This window comes from Stylophora pistillata, chromosome 2 (assembly GCF_964205215.1).
Source record: "Stylophora pistillata chromosome 2, jaStyPist1.2, whole genome shotgun sequence".
Taxonomy (NCBI): Eukaryota; Metazoa; Cnidaria; class Anthozoa; order Scleractinia; family Pocilloporidae; genus Stylophora; species Stylophora pistillata.
Genome location: NC_142520.1, coordinates 18,188,782 through 18,204,700, shown reverse-complemented (window position 1 = coordinate 18,204,700; position 15,919 = coordinate 18,188,782). Strand labels below are relative to the sequence as shown.

General features: G+C 37.2%; 1 protein-coding gene, 1 long non-coding RNA gene and 1 pseudogene across 3 annotated transcripts in view; 2 read left to right on the top strand and 1 right to left on the bottom strand.

Annotated features, from left to right (window-relative positions):
• Nucleotides 1-7,166, top strand: part of LOC148737521 (DNA-directed primase/polymerase protein-like) — an 8,469-nt gene extending 1,303 nt beyond the window's left edge. The window contains exons 1-4 of one of the 2 annotated variants that reach the window (XM_088748747.1): nucleotides 3,837-3,931; nucleotides 4,602-4,693; nucleotides 5,267-5,313; nucleotides 6,060-7,166. In XM_088748747.1, the coding sequence (XP_088604873.1) occupies nucleotides 3,839-3,931; nucleotides 4,602-4,693; nucleotides 5,267-5,313; nucleotides 6,060-6,223 (396 nt within the window). In that variant the 5' untranslated portion in view covers nucleotides 3,837-3,838 and the 3' untranslated portion in view covers nucleotides 6,224-7,166. Of the gene's footprint in view, nucleotides 1-3,836; nucleotides 3,932-4,601; nucleotides 4,694-5,266; nucleotides 5,314-6,059 lie in introns of those variants that run through there. The other variant, XM_088748748.1, reaches the window with a different exon arrangement.
• LOC148737511 (uncharacterized) overlaps nucleotides 1-15,919 on the bottom strand; it is a 182,314-nt pseudogene that overhangs the window by 104,515 nt on the left and 61,880 nt on the right.
• Nucleotides 10,335-15,788, top strand: LOC148737520 (uncharacterized). Its single transcript, XR_015997338.1, has 2 exons — nucleotides 10,335-13,894; nucleotides 14,309-15,788. It is a non-coding gene; the product is annotated as an uncharacterized LOC148737520 (long non-coding RNA).

Sequence of the window (15,919 nt, the reverse complement as noted above, 5' to 3'; positions counted from 1 at the left end):
ATGGGAATTTGTGCAACCCGAAATCCTCTGATGATACACCGATATACTTGTCTGTCATTTGAAACATGTTAAAGTTGGTTGATCTACAGGAAACTATCTTAAGACCAATCATTTAACATAAACGTGTACATTATCATGATGGCGTGACACTGGATTTCTCCATAAAGTTTCCAGTTTCCATCAGGTCGCTCCAAGAAAGACAAGAAATGGACATTAATTGTTTCGATATTTCAGCAGATTTCCACGCATTCTGAAGTAAAAACAACCAAAAAAAAAGAGAATAAAACCTTATTTAACGTTCGTAAATGCTGAGAGTGAGAGTATAAATCACAACTTGTCTGTGGTAGTAATGCATGTAAAATCAAAATCAACCACTCATGCCAAAACTATCACAAAGTGGAGATTTTGAAGCAAGTAAGTAAAACTTTATTTACACAGAGTAGCCCATTCAGCACAAGGCTGGTTTCCATAGGGGCCCTGTTTCTTAAAAATAAGTTACATCAAAATTCTCAATTATTTATATATATGACAAGGATTTTAAAGCTACATTAACAGCCTAAGACCACAAAGCCAAAACTCCGTTAGGACCTAAAATAGTTGATAAAATATCAAGTTAAGATAAAAAGAAATGTCTTGCTCGGCGGCAGAATGTTTAAATGTTTTCACTCTTCACAATGTTTAAAGGAAGTTCATTAAAAATTTCTGTGCCAGTAAAAAGAAATGTCCTTTTCCCATAATTTTGTTTTACTTTTGGTAGGTATAGCCTCATTTTTTGCCTTGTGGAATAGTTGTGAATATTCGAAAATCTGGTGAAATATGATGAAAAGTAACTAGGAACTAATGAGTGAAGACAGAAAAACGAGTTTAGCCTTGTTGTAATAGCGTCTACTGGAAAGATTCGGCCATTGCAGCTGCTCTATTGCTTAAGATGAGCGAGAGCAATGTGTAATAATCCATGCAGATCTATTTTGTAAGCGCTGTAGTCGATCTATAATTATCTTGCTGTAGAAGGTTACTCCAGGCAATGTCACAGTAATCAAATAAGGGAAGAATTAAAGCATTATGAACAAGTGTTGCTACCTCCTTTGTGACGAAACTTCTAATACGGCCCAGAATACTAACCCTTGATGCCACCTTTTTACACACATAGTCCACGTGAGCCTTGAACAACTCAGTATCACCTTATTACAACAAATGGAACAGGGATTTTATCACAATAATTTTCTACAAATTTAGCTTTGCGTGTGGATAGTGAGTAGTTTGAAAGGTGGAATTATGACATGATTTCATTGAATCTTTCATTTTGAACTTTGTTTTGATTTTTTATTGATCAAGACATGGAAGGAAACATTGTCTGACTCAATTGCACTGCGGCTGTGACAAGTCTCTCGTTATCATATCTTGTGCAAATTTTCTGACTGTTTGCTAACAGTTTTCAGATGATTCGAAATGTCTCAGATTTGAAACATCTCAGTTCCTGTCACCCGGAAATGACATCTGCTTGAACCTGCTGTTTGTAAAAAGAAGCAATATGTTGTACAAATTGATATTGTGGCAACTGGGTTTTATGTGTAGTACTACCACTGACAAGTTGCAATTTACATGTATACTCTCACTCTCAGTGTTTATGAAAGTTCAATCAAGGTTTTCCTCCCTTTTCTTTTTTTGGTTGTTTTACTTCAAAATGCATGGCAATCTGCTGAAATATTAAAAAAAGTCAATTTTTCTTCCTCTTTGGAGCGACCTGATATAAACTTCATGGAGAAAGTCATTTTCACGCCATTGTGATAATGTACATGTTTATGACAAATGACGGGTGTTACGATAGTTTCGTGTAGATCAGCCAGCTTCAACATGACTTTGTTTCAAATGACAGACAAGTATATTGGTGTATCGTCGAAGGATTTCGGATTGCTCAAATTCACATGAAAGAAGGTATGTTACTTAGAATCTGGATGATATGTACACGAATTAAGTTACATGATTGTAGTTACATTGGTTAGTCCTCCATGTAATATTTTTTTAAAATATTACAGCTAGAGGTGAGATTTCTCTTTGGGATATTGCTCAGAAGATAACATTCTTTCAAAGTTTTGCACTTTTCATTTGTGTGAAATGCTTATTGTTGACAACATTGGATGTAAACATTGCCAATTTAGGCAATATCTGATTTTTGAGCTTCGTTTGCGAAATGCTACTATGAAAAGTAGAGGCCGGCCCGCAGAGATTTTTACACATTTAAAAACTAGAATATTATAACCAACTAAGTGCAAAGTTACGTATGATGCAGAGCGCTATTTATGCAATAGCGAAAATCAGACCTGAAAAAAATCAGGCCTGTATGGGATTTGAATCACTGACCTCTGCGATACTAGTGCAGCGCTCTACCAATTGAGCTAACAAGCCAAGTGGGAGCAGGCCGTTAAGTTCATTCTTAATAAACCCGTGATGATAAATCAGATACAAATATGAACTTTCATATATTCAAATATGAACTTTCATATATTCATTGTATCTAAGTGCATAGTTTCAGAATCAGTGTACTTTTGTTTAGCTTTAGTTATTTTTTTTTTTTGACAAGTTTCAACCACTTTTAGTATCTAATGGCTGAATAATTTTGACTGGATAATGACGTTACTACCATGTCCAAAATGTCCCTGTCTAGCATGTCAAACGTATTCTAATGTTTTAATAAAAAATGTTTTATTGCAATTTTCTATTAGTTTAAAAACGTTTTCCTGAAGGCAATTTGCTTTTTCTTTATTGTTTTTTTTATCCATAAACTGTGTACATAATACATAATACATAAGTATGGGGCTGTGCAGTACGGAAATCCTACCCTCGTGTCATCTTTAGTTACAAATGGTCCCTACACAATTCCAATTTACACCTTTGGCTTCAATAAATTTAATACATCACCAAATTAAGATGTACGATTATGCTATAGTTAATCAGTGAACCAAACAATTTAGATAAAGATAAAGATGAAAATAATCATATAAAGCAGGAGTTTAATGGGAAATTTTATCAACGTAATTCATTAGGAAAGGGATAGTAATGATTAGAAAACAACCTAGCTTGCTCTGAATCTCACTAAAATGCCAGCATGGACTTCTATATTTTCCTTCCTATTTACTTCTCCTCAAAATACAGCACTCCAAGATCCATGAGGTTGTGTGCAGGTAGAACCAATGTTGCATTTGGGTATTGGGGTCTATTAAAGACCGCAAAAAAAAAAAAGAAAAAAAAGCAGATCAAAGCTGAAAACCATGTGTAAAACCATCAAAATGATTTAAATTTCCACATCCCTGTTATCAAAACCCTAATGCAGTGAGACAAGAGAAATGGAAACCTAATAGGAAAAACCAAAAACCATATCTGATACCAAATGCAAAACCCATTGGAATTTTTTGATAAAAATCCAAAACCATTTTAAAAGAAATGGAAAATCTGCAAACTGGAATGAGCACCAAAACTGAAAAGCAGATTTTTTTTCGGCTAAAAGCTGAAAACCAGTCTAAAAAATAGCCAAAACTGCAAGACCAGAAATCCCAATGCCCCTCCTCATTGTGATCTGAACTTTTTAAATCTCTTAGTTGCTGTTGAAGTTAGGCCTGTCCTCTGAGGTGTAATAGCTACCGAATGTTTAATGTGTTTCTAGTGGGTGTAATGGGTGCATTAGAAAAGACTGAATGTCTAATGTGTTTCTAGTGGGTGTAATGGGTGCTTTAGAAAAGACTTACTCTGTCACTTCCACTACGCTGCATGTTCAGCTTTACTCTTATCTTTGCTGGTAATTAAATTACAACTCAGTTGTGAAGTTACGTCCCTAACATTGATGATGTTTTTTAGGATAGAGGACCCTCTACCTATCTTTGAATCTTTCCCACGACAACAGATGGCCTTTGATTACCTCGAGACTTGTCAAGAGGTAGGTGAGCTAAAGGTTTAAAAGTTTCTTTTAATTTCTTCTCATTTCTGGGAGTTAAGACATACTTTTTAGCAAACGTAATATTATATAAATTATATATTTTTTTGTCACCTCAAAATTATCATTTTCTTAAAGCTTCCTTCAACTATTTAATTCCCTGTGATTGGCAGGTCTAGGCCTAGTATCACACAGAAAGGCAATTCTAATCCTCAAAGAAAAACGTACCTGCAGTTTATGGAATCTCAATGGTTAACAAAACATCAGCTTCTCAAGATTTTAGAATAAGAATTCTCCTTTGACAAATTTGACGTAGCTGTTCCTAACACAAACCAAGGCAGACAATTATTAGTGAAGGTTTACAGTTTACCTCTCATCTTAGAACATTAATTTCTTTCTGTGCCTCAACCATTCCATAATTTATTCAGCAGAGTTACTTCACCTATATTTTTATTTGTTTCTGAAAGAATGTCTTGCAATGCAAGTGAAGTAACTGGATTTTTACCTTTTAATTAGGAATAGCAGTTTTTGGATTTGTTTTTCTCTTTCTACAATTACTGTACTTTTGGGTTCATTCTCTCCATAAAGCAAAACTAGTATAAGGATAGGAAGTAATGAAATACTGTAACTAACAGCACATTTTATAGTGAAATTTAATTTTATTACTGGATAGGATGTTCATGTGTTTGCCAAAGAGAAAGTCTGTGATGGAAAACGTGGCTATATTGTTGCAACTTTACCATATTTTTGGCACAAATACAAAAGGTCAGGATCACATTTATTTTACTGCAGTTCTTAGCAATCTTCAAAAAAAAATGCACAAATGGGTGAATCCAGGGTTTTTCTCAAGACACAGTGGGACCATTAACAAATGACCCAGCTGATGTCTGCACTGACAAAAAGAAGGGCTACTGCTTGAAACAGCCATGCTAAACTACCATTCTCAAGGCATCAGACATACATTTTTCAATCCTGTCTCATGTTTTTCTCCAATACAAACAAACTGTTGAGTTTTCTTATACAGGTGTAAGAAAACTGCAGGTCGTCTCAGAGGGATGGGGTGCACATCTCCTGCATCCCTACCCTGGATCTCTCCCCTACAAGGCATGGTATATTTAAAACTTCTGGCAGTGCAAAAGCTTGGTGGGAAGGGTAGGTGAAGCTGACCAAAGAAGAGTTCAACTGACCTTTACACAGATCCTAAATTCAAAATGACCAAATAGCTCGAAATGAAGACAGTTGATGCAAGTGCAAAAAAACAAACACACAAATGAACAGACAAACAAAAACCTTATTCTTTCCTTGTCATTCCTGATATTTCTTTTTTGAACTTGGTAGGATATGTTCACCAGAGGACAGAAATTATTATGAAGTTATACCAGAAGGTACTCTTAAATCTGTGTATAATATAATTGTTTAATACATATTTTTAAAATAGTCATTCATAGACTTTGTGCTTTCACTCCCAAGATCTTATTAGTAAGCCTCCTAACTGTACTCTTTACAATTCTTGTGATGTTAGTTTGGAGAATTTGTTGTTGGATTGACTATTCTCATCAGTTGTCTGCTTGATTTTGAATTGATGTTGTAGAGAGGTATTCTGTTATGGTCACTCAGTTGGGAGTTAAGGAGTTAATTGGGAGTGAAACTGTTGAAAACTGAGAAGGCAAATTATTCTAGATTGGTAAAATAGTGTTGAGATGAAGGAGGTGGCCATTGTAGTTGTTGATAATAAGATAGAGGTCTGGGCCCAGTTGTTCAAAGGCTGATTAGCGCTAACCCAGAGTTAAATTTTAATCAAGATTCTTTGTTCCTTTGTTCAAAAGCCTTTCTCACAACAGATAATTTTCTCTATTCTTTGAAGGATGTTCAGTCATCAAAATTAATTGTAGACAAAAAGAATTGTACTGAAGTTTTTTTTAAAAGCTTTCAGATCTTCAATCTGATTTGATTCACACTAACCCTGGGTTATCTTAACCCAGTTTTGAACAACCTGGCCCTGATGGAGTGAATGATTGTTGTCTTTAAAATGAGGAAGTCTGGTAGCAACTATAATTTTTATTGTTAAGTTGGTTTGATATCTTACACTTAAGATTCTGTCGCAATATCATGGACCTTTGAATAATCATAGGGGCTGCTTGTCGACTGTATTTTGACCTGGAATTCAAAACCAAATTTAATCCACAAAAGGATGGAGCCAGTATGGTAGACATTTTCATCAAGGTGAGTAAAAGACAGTTCATTAAAGACAAGAGAATAAGTGCAGACAAACATGAGAATATTTTGCATTGCTGAGTAAATGTGTGTGGGAGGAGGTCTGCATAATAAAGGGAAAAACTGTGTTGGAGGTCTAGAGCACCACCCAAGGCTAAAGGCCTCAGCTCATACTCAAGACTTATGGTACAGTTTTTCTCCTACAGTATGGACTGATCTATGCCAGTAAATAACTTGATATCTATTTTTTCTGCTGGCTTGCTTTTTTCTGCTATAGAGCAAATTAGATAACATAGAACAAATACTGGACTGTTGTCTGTCTTGTAAAAAGCTGTACTGGAAAATTCTATGAGTTGTTTGCTCAGTGAAAACCTCCAAGCCTGATCTGTCATTCCTGGGGAGCATTAAACCATAGCCCGATCTGTCATTCCTGGGGAGCATTAAACCCTAGCCTGATCTGTCTGTCCTGGGGAGCATTAAACCCTAGCCTGATCTGTCATTCCTGAGAAGCATTAAACTCTAGCCTGATCTGTCATTCCTGTGGAGTATTAAACCCTAGCCTCATCTGTCATTCCTGGGGAGCATTAAACCCTAGCCTGATCTGTCATTCCTGGGGAGCATTAAACCCTGGCCTGATCTATCATTCCTGAGAAGCATTAAACTCTAGCCTGATCTGTCATTCCTGTGGAGTATTAAACCCTAGCCTGATCTGTCATTCCTGGAGAGCATTAAACCCTAGCCTGATCTGTCATTCCTGGGGAGCATTAAACCCTAGCCTGCTCTGTCATTCCTGGGGAGCATTAAACCCTAGCCTGATCTGTCATTCCTGGAGAGCATTAAACCCTAGCCTGATCTATCTGTCCTGGGGAGCATTAAACCCTAGCCTGATCTATCATTCCTGGGGGGCATTAAACCCTAGCCTGATCTATCTGTCCTGGGGAGCATTAAACCCTAGCCTGCTCTGTCATTCCTGTGGAGTATTAAACCCTAGCCTGATCTATCATTCCTGGGGAGCATTAAAAGGAGGACATAATTAATAATCTATGAATCAATCGAGATTAAGCCTTAAAAATTAAGCATTATTAATCATTGTAATGCAATTATTGCAATGCTTTCAATAAGATTTGAAATAGGTGGCTACCTCGGTACAACACCTGCCGGAAAGAGACTTCATTACGACTTAGCATGGTGACTGTGACTTGAGCCCGGTGAAATATACCCGGCCACTCACAACAGAGTACCCGCCGGAGCTCCGGCGAGTGCCGAGTCTTATTGAAAGCACTGTTATTGTATACTGAAATTATTGGCATGGCTGAATTAAACGCACGACGTGATACATTTTGTCTTACGATGTTTTTTGTTGTTTGTTTGTTTTCTTCCTTGAGGTGTTGATGTTAATGATCGGTTGAGAGAGCTGTTTCATTTGTGGGAGTCACACACAGATAATCACATTCTGGTACGTGCCATACGTTAGGCGGAGGTGTAGCATACAATAAATTATCATCTTCATATGCAAGTTGAGGAAAGTCGCAGGTGGTTACTGCAATGTCAGCAAACCTTGCAAAATGCCAATTACAGTCCCTTTTGAGAAAGCTCCGATTTGACATTTCTTAATGGTTTAAGGGAACCTCCACTCTTCTAACAATAGCGCTCAAACTATTCCAAATATACTTTTCAATACATCTGGTTTGAAAAAAGTTGTCTTACCAAGCATTCTGCCTTTTTAATTTTTCTTATTTCTTTACATGTATGCGAGGTGGGAAATGTGTATGACAGTGTCAGTTACTCCTGAAGGGATTTTGGTCATCTCCTGGAACTCCTTGTATATATTTGAGCTCCCGACCTCGGTGTTTTGATAGGAACCGTTGGTTTCAATTCTCGAGTGTTTCAAAAGTAACCTGGAACTACCTAGATTTTGCCTCACTCTGTTGGGTGATTGGTCTAGAAAACCCTTTACACCTTTTCAACCAATCAGATGCAAACCTGGAACCAATGGCAAACTGGGAACTCCTGCGTTTTCCCGCGCCTCGGGCAGTTCTAATTTTGAGTCCTCGTTAGTTCTAAGTGATAGTTCCTTTCCTTATGATAGGCTGATGTGATTACTTTGGTTTTCGTTGAGGATACCCAAGAGAGAATCGCTCTCTTTTCCTGGGTGGTCTTGCACAATGAAAAATACAAGCCATTGCTTTCACCCAGACCTCTCATTAGCTATTGTTTAATAGATTTTTTTTTATATAAAATGTTTAACTATTAATTTTTTCAACTCAGTTTCATGTGTTGATGTGTACACTGGGAGCTAAGAAGGAAGATGAAACACTAACTCTAATGATGTCACTTAGAGACTTTGTTGGGTAATATGGAAAAAAGTGTAGAAGAACGCTCAAATCAACAATCTGTCATTCAGTAAAAGAGTGTATAGTCATCTCTCAAGCGTGGATGGATTTTTGGCATTCTGATTAACTTACTACACTTCCTTTGCTGTTAAATACCAGTAGACTTCAGTTATAGCTATTTGTAAATGTATCAATATGTAACTCAATCTATTGGTTTATCCACTTGTGACCCCATCCAGGATATATCTCCAGGAGCCTATTACGAGGAACTTTTTTAACGTCCCCCCCCCCCCCACGCCCTCCCCCTTATTTGAATCTCATCTTTTATGACTGAAAGACCTCGGTCTAAGAATGCAGCTTAGCCTAATTGTGGAGAGCAAAAGTGAAAGCTATTACGAAGTTTTGAAGACAAATCTAGCCTCCTGGCCTATGCAGGTTTTGTTGTACATCGTGCAACGGATTTATCATAGACTGCAGACCACTCCGTGTAAAAGTTTTTAGACATGCAAGGCGAACTATAAAGCAATAAGTTTTTAAGCACTGGATAGCAATATGTTGGTTCGAGTAATAAGTAAGGTGACCTCTTGTAAGTAGCTATTTTGCCACGTGGTCTCTTTAATTTCTATTCATATAGAGAAATGAACAAATCTACAAGAACTTGTATTTGACATAAATAGTTTATTTCGGGATGTATTGTGCTTAATCTAGTTTAGAACATTAATAGATTGCATTGCTTCAATGCAAACGGCCATTATGCCGTGACAACGGTTACCCTTCCAATAGTCTCGTTATTTTCTAATACTAATTCTTTAATGGATCCTACTTTCTTCACTTTTCTTGTGTATTACCTAACACGAATAACAATTTATCAATATCCGAATGGAACAAACTGCCCTTGTAAAACTATTTCGGCCTAACAATATTAACTTAATGGTGGCTTCAAACATTTTCGTCGTTTTCACACACTAATTCTTCAATGTATCATACTCTCTGAACTTTCCCTATGTAGTACCTAGCAAATTTTCTTTTCCTGCAAAAGTTGCTATCGTTGTTTTAATATTTAAGGTGACTGCAGAGAAACAGTGTCTTGAACATCGTAGTGAAAAACTAAATTTCAACTTCATGTGCCAAAATGAAAAAGAGAAGCTTATTACATAGAAATTGCCCTATAAATATTTCATTTTATGCAAAATTAAGTATGAAATTACTAGAGTTTCGAAGCCACCATCATTCTGATACCTTAAAGTTTGAAAATATTGATCCATTCAGAAATTACTGTTCTGAGAGGAACAAAACCATTTTGATCCACCTTTATCCGTAAAGTTCCTGATTAATGGAATTGACGATAAGAAAACTTTAATTACACCTAAATCAGTGATATATTACAAATTGATAATGACTGAGTCAAATCTGTGTCAATGGCTAACACACGGCATTTTTTTTCAAATTTACACAGCCATCACGTTATATTCTATTTACTGTATAACCGCCAATCAAATATCAATCAGCTCTCTGGTGGGATTTTCTTTCATTGTTTCTCTCCTTTTTGTACCTTGCAAAAAATTATATAACGTAAAAAGTTGAGGTCATGAATAGCCTTTTTCTTCGTAAGAATGTCAGTGCTATCGTCAGGCACATCTATGAATCTGGACTTAGAATTCTCTTCCACTACATCGTAAATAATTAGATCCAGTTAAATCGCCTGCCATTCAGAAATTGTGCAAAAGGCGCGATTCATTGCTTAACACAAAAGTATCATTTTCAATTTTATCTGAAAGCTTATCACATCGCCATCGGCTTTTGTCTCACGCAGATATTACTAAAGGACTATGGAGTGTCCTAAGAAAATAAATAGTTACTGGGGCGAGGGGGCTTAGATTTATTTTTCATATGTTAACCCATCAGCAATACATGTAAATGGTAAAACGTAGGAAAATGCGTTTCAACGTAAAGTAATTGTTATCTAGCATTTGGATAATTTTGGTGCTGTCATTAAACACCCGAAAAGTACCCCGATTTTCTGTGTAAAAAATCCTATGACGAAACAAGAGGCTAGGGTCGAAACTCCGCAGTTTAAATTGGGTTAGATAAACTAACGGGCTCTCTGCTCATCGTGGCCTTCTGTACAAAGGAGGAGGGATAACCGTTGGAAACAAGGACTGATGATAAATGTTTCTTTCTCTCGGAGATGACTGACGGTTTTGTCAAAGGCGCTTCGCCCGGTTATGCAATACCGCTTTCCACTAATCAAGGGTGGTGTGAGTCATATGCTAAGTACCGATCAGTGTGAGTAGGTGTTCTGTAGACACTGCGTGGTGTTCAGGGGCCTCTCTGGTTTCTTCGTAACTTACGTGTCAAGAAAGACTATCTTACAGTAAGTCTGTTATTTGTTCTTCTGACCATTTTTTTGTTTTAAATTGGGCGAGATAAACTAAAGTTGAATTGGTTTAAAATACCATTTAAAAAGTGTTGTGAATTCCCCTTATGCTGTTGCTTCGTTTTTCCGTCTAGAGAAAAGGGGAAGTTGCATTTTTCCTTCTTAGGCTGGTTTATCTTCTACTCTGCCAAAGATTTCGGACTGAGCATTTCTTGAAACTACGGAAAATATCTGCACGCTTGATACATTTAGAAAGTTATCGTCTATGATGTGTTGTAGGTGCTGTTGTATACCAGTTATGTCTAAGGCTTGATTTGTACTAGCTCTAATAATTTAGGTCAAATAGAAATTATAATCACATCGCCATCGGCTTTTGTCTCACGCAGATATTACTAAAGGACTATGGAGTGTCCTAAGAAAATAAATAGTTACTGGGGCGAGGGGGCTTAGATTTATCTCTTTTCGCCAGGGACAAGAACAAAACAAGGAACTGGGAAAAACAGTTACCCCTGGTCTCGGACTGAGAAGAGAGTCCTGTAGTACTCTTATCATCATTTAAAACGTTTTATGAAGTCCCTCGGAGCTCGAAGAAACAATTCTTAAATCATTTTCTCGAATGACCCATTTCTTCAGTACAGCATGCGCGTATCTTGTATGCCAAGAAATCCGAATCGGCCATTTTTTGTTGTGATTGCTTTTCTCAGGGGAAAACAACATGAAAGGTGATGCGCTAATTTGTTTGAAACTTAGTAGGATTAGTTACGATTGGTGGGTAATCATATGGGTTGAATTGATTTGATTAATATAGCGAAAATTGTGTTCCTCCGACCCCTTTATTTTCAAGTAGTGGGATTGATAATAATAAGAAAGGGATTTCGAACCTCGCCAATCAGGCGTGTGATCGGATTTGTATTAGTCGCTTAAAAATGTATGTCGTGAAGCAGACAACGGATGCTTTTTTACTTGCAACTGTTGCCAAATAAATCACGTAGTTTCTTGATTGTGCTATAAATGAAATTCTTTTTTCAAAGATTACTTTATTGTTACCAGTCATGAAGATACGCTCGCAATTGCATACGAAGTAGATGCCCTAAGAAAGAAGAATTGGTCACCACTGATAGTTAAGTGCGACTCTCTGTAACCTTCGAACTTTCGTCGGCCACTTCATTTCACCGATTTGGCTGAAATTTGACATGAAGTCTTGTTCTAGGGTCCTTATTGCGCAAAACGGCTGTGAATGGGAGAATACATGGTATTTTCCATAGGTTAACCGATCAGCGGTAAAACGCCGAAAAATGCATTTCAACGAGTTTTCTCGAATTTAATGTCACGGTAAAATGTTGAATTTACGGTCTGTTCTAAATTAATATTTCAGATTCAGAGTCAGTTTATCGTTTAAATAGTGAGTGTCAAAGGTTAACATAGAACAGAAACCCAAAGGAGTTTACAAGGTAGCAGTGTTTTAGCGACATAATCGTTACCAACACTATATTGACTCTTGCCATACGTTTATATTCAATCTTGCCAATCGTACCGATTTTTACCAGTCTTCGTGTCTTCTGATACCAGAACAAGATGTTGTGAACCAATTTTAATTCCCTGGGGTAGCTTTTTACTCGCCCAACAGGTTTATTTCTTAAAGCTTTGTAGTGTCGTCAATGTTCTGTGAGTCAAAAAGATACTAAAGGGCTGTGATAGGGGTAAACAGGTGAGCAGGTGTCTAGGTTTTGTTTATATGTGTACTGGGAAAGGGGAATTCCAGCGGTTAGCACTAGGTCAAACACTCTTACTAGAAAAGGGCTAAAGAACTTGAGCTGAAGCTAATGGAACTAGCTATACTCCATTCGGAAAGAAAGTAGCTTTTTACTTTCGTTCGTTGTCAAAATGTGAGATTTTAATAAACAACTCGGGGTTATGCACTTTTTAGGTTATTTATCATCTCATATTAGACTTGCTCTCGTACAATAATTGTTAACTAGCGCTTGGATAATTTTTGGTGCTGTCATAGAACACCCCAAAAGGTACCCCCTTTATCTGTGTGAAAAATCAATAACGAAACAAGAGGCTAGAGTCCAAACTCCGCAGAGGTATGTATTAGTCAAATATGTGTTAAAGTATCCACAACATTCGGATTTTGAGAAACTTCTTAGAGTTCCAAACTGAGGGACAACAAATTGACTTGAACGAAAACTCAAAAACAGTAAACAACTCCATAAAAACAGAACAACAAAGGATGCCCGAGAAAAATTGACCACGTCAGTGGTCAATTCAACTCGCCCTCTGTTCATTTTGCAGAAAAGATAACGGACAAATATCGGCGCATTTCTCCGATGCAAACGGAAACTATTGTTGATATATGTATTTTGGAACAATTCAGGTGGTAACTCCTTCATCAGGTTCTCTCAAGTCTCACGGTAGGTGGAAAATATATCCTAAATTTAGGTTAAATATCAATTTTATGGTCCATGTAATTTTGTTGTCCCAGTTTCTGTCTGGTCAGAGAAAATTTTGAATTTTGCAATGTCTTTTCCCATGGCTTACTCCAGGTGATAGCTCTTCTATTTGGTTGTCGTCTAAGTCACTACGAAAAGGATATATCCTCAATCTTATGTCTTTTCTGGGTTATTAAACTTAAGTTTATTTTAACCCTGATGAGATTTAAAGAGACCATAGCATACTTTCATTATCAAAGTTAAATAGCGCTAATTCGCTTCCGAGTAACTTAGCGCGGCTGCTGGTAGCCAGCAACTTCTTAAGCACAAAAGAAAGATAAGCTGTTGTCGTAGACTTCGCCGAGTTAATTGTTGTTTTTATATGAAAATCTATAAGCGATGTGTATTCACTTGCTCCAATTTTGTCACAGTTTTGATCAATTGGTAACAGGACTTCTTGCTTCGCGGTTGTCCTATATTGCTAATCTCTCCTATGATTACAGACCGAATTGGACTCCACTTGGTTCTTCTACTATTATGAATAAGGAGATTGTATGGTCATATCTGGGAAAACCTATCAGACATTGACTGCTGAGTGTGTTATGTGCAGGTGGGTCTACTCGGAGCTGTTATTGAAAACTCCAGGTGGTAACTCCTTGATTTGGTTTCTATACAAGTAACAAAATTGGCAAAGCTGAAAGGGTAATCATAATTCTCAGAGTGTGGTTTCTGTCACTGTGTTCTTTTGAGCATCATTTTTTAATTTGGTCAGAAAAAATTTAACTAGGAATGGCTGGACCTGGAGTTCTTAGGAGTAGAGCACTTAAATTATCTTTCCGAATGACCGAGTTTCTGCAGTTCAGCAATTCCACTAAAAAGCTTACAAGAATGATAGATTACGCCATTATCTCTATTGGGAAGCACTGGATAAGTTATGGTAATTGACTTCCTGTAAAAGGGGGGAAGGAATGGCATAGCATTTTCTGAGTAAAACTTGAGTTCAGCTCGTTATTTACATCGATAGATATGATACTTGTACAAGTACCATTCGCGAGTTTTATGGTTGCGTTTGGCAGGGATGTCCTAGGTGCTTTCCAGATCGCGGTCAAGTCTGTGAACATCCCGATCGCACCATAGGAGAACTTTGGGAACTTTCCCAAAGAACAAAAAGCCAAGAGACGTTTTGCCAATTGTGTCAACACCTGGCCAATAATTAATCAAGAGGCTAGCCGTTGACCATCGTGGGTGACAATGCGAGAACTCAAGGCCCGGTATGTGCGAGAGTATAAGGAACGAGAGAAAATCAAGTTAGTTTCTGAGCAGATTCAGAAGAACCCAGGTCGTAAAACGGTGGCTTTATTCATGTTAAACTCCTTCTGGGGCAAGTTTGGGGAATACCTCAACAAAACCACAACCCAACAAATCACAACTCCACACGAACTGTTTCAACCAGTGAACAACCCTCTCCTGAACATACTACGTGTTCGTATTTCGTCTAAACTATAAGCGATAAAGAAGGAGAAGCAACAAGAGACGGAAAACTAAGAACATTGTGCAGATCACTTGGTAAATATGACAAGGCCTGAGAGTATCACTGAGGAGGCACTCTCAAGAAGATGTGGACAGGAGCAATGTAGATACGTTAATGAATTAGTAAGATAAAGAAACAATGCTTCGATTTTATGTTTTCAGTTTTTTAAAAAAATCGTGCGTGAGAGATTGAAGTTTTACAGCTCGAACAACGTTAGAGTGTGCTAAGGGACATGATATTCACGTTGGCATTGGTACATTTTTGAGAACGTTTAATAATGAGGTTTATTAATTATGGGTTGATTGCTCGTTTCACAACCTGAGTGGTTTCTTAGCTTGAATAATTTACTTTGATATTTGCTCCATCAGGGTCGTCTTATTATTATTATTATTATTAATCTAATTATTATTAATCCAATCTACGCGTTTTACAAGATATCAACATTAATTGGTTCTCAAGCAAACTTTCATGTTCATAAAGACCGTTCACGCCCGCAAATAGCATGGGAAGCTAGTCATATATTTTTGTTTTGCCATTTTCTTCCGCCCAACGTAAATTGAAATTTTGCATTAATTTTCCCTTAAATGTTTGGGACACCCGATATATTTCGAGAGCCAGTCAATGTTTTTCGATGGTTTGCTAAGCACTCAAGAATCTAAAGTTTCTCTCGGCTATCAGAGTCAACTTGTGTGGAAAATACTGAGAAGGCGCTCCTGGTTAGTCATGAAATAGAGACTCAGTCATCAGCAATTTCTATACGTGAATGATAACTACTAACGTGATTGTTCACATCAACATATCTCTTATGATCCTTTTGAATAAAGTAAGAGGATTGACCACGTGATGTTGTAAACCAGTTTGAAAGGAGGCAAACTTTAGAGGGTTGAAGGATGATTTTTCTCTCTTCAGGCTTATTTTCGGCAATTGATAGAATTTCGCTCACCTGATGGTAATAAAGCTTTATTTGATTCGATGACACCGATCAAATGAAATTTACCTAATTAAAAAATTTCATGACTCCCCTCCACTAGAAAGAAAAACCCTCTCAACTGTATTTCGTTTTCAACGTGTGGCTCTGTAGCCCGGTTGGTAGTAGCGCTGAAT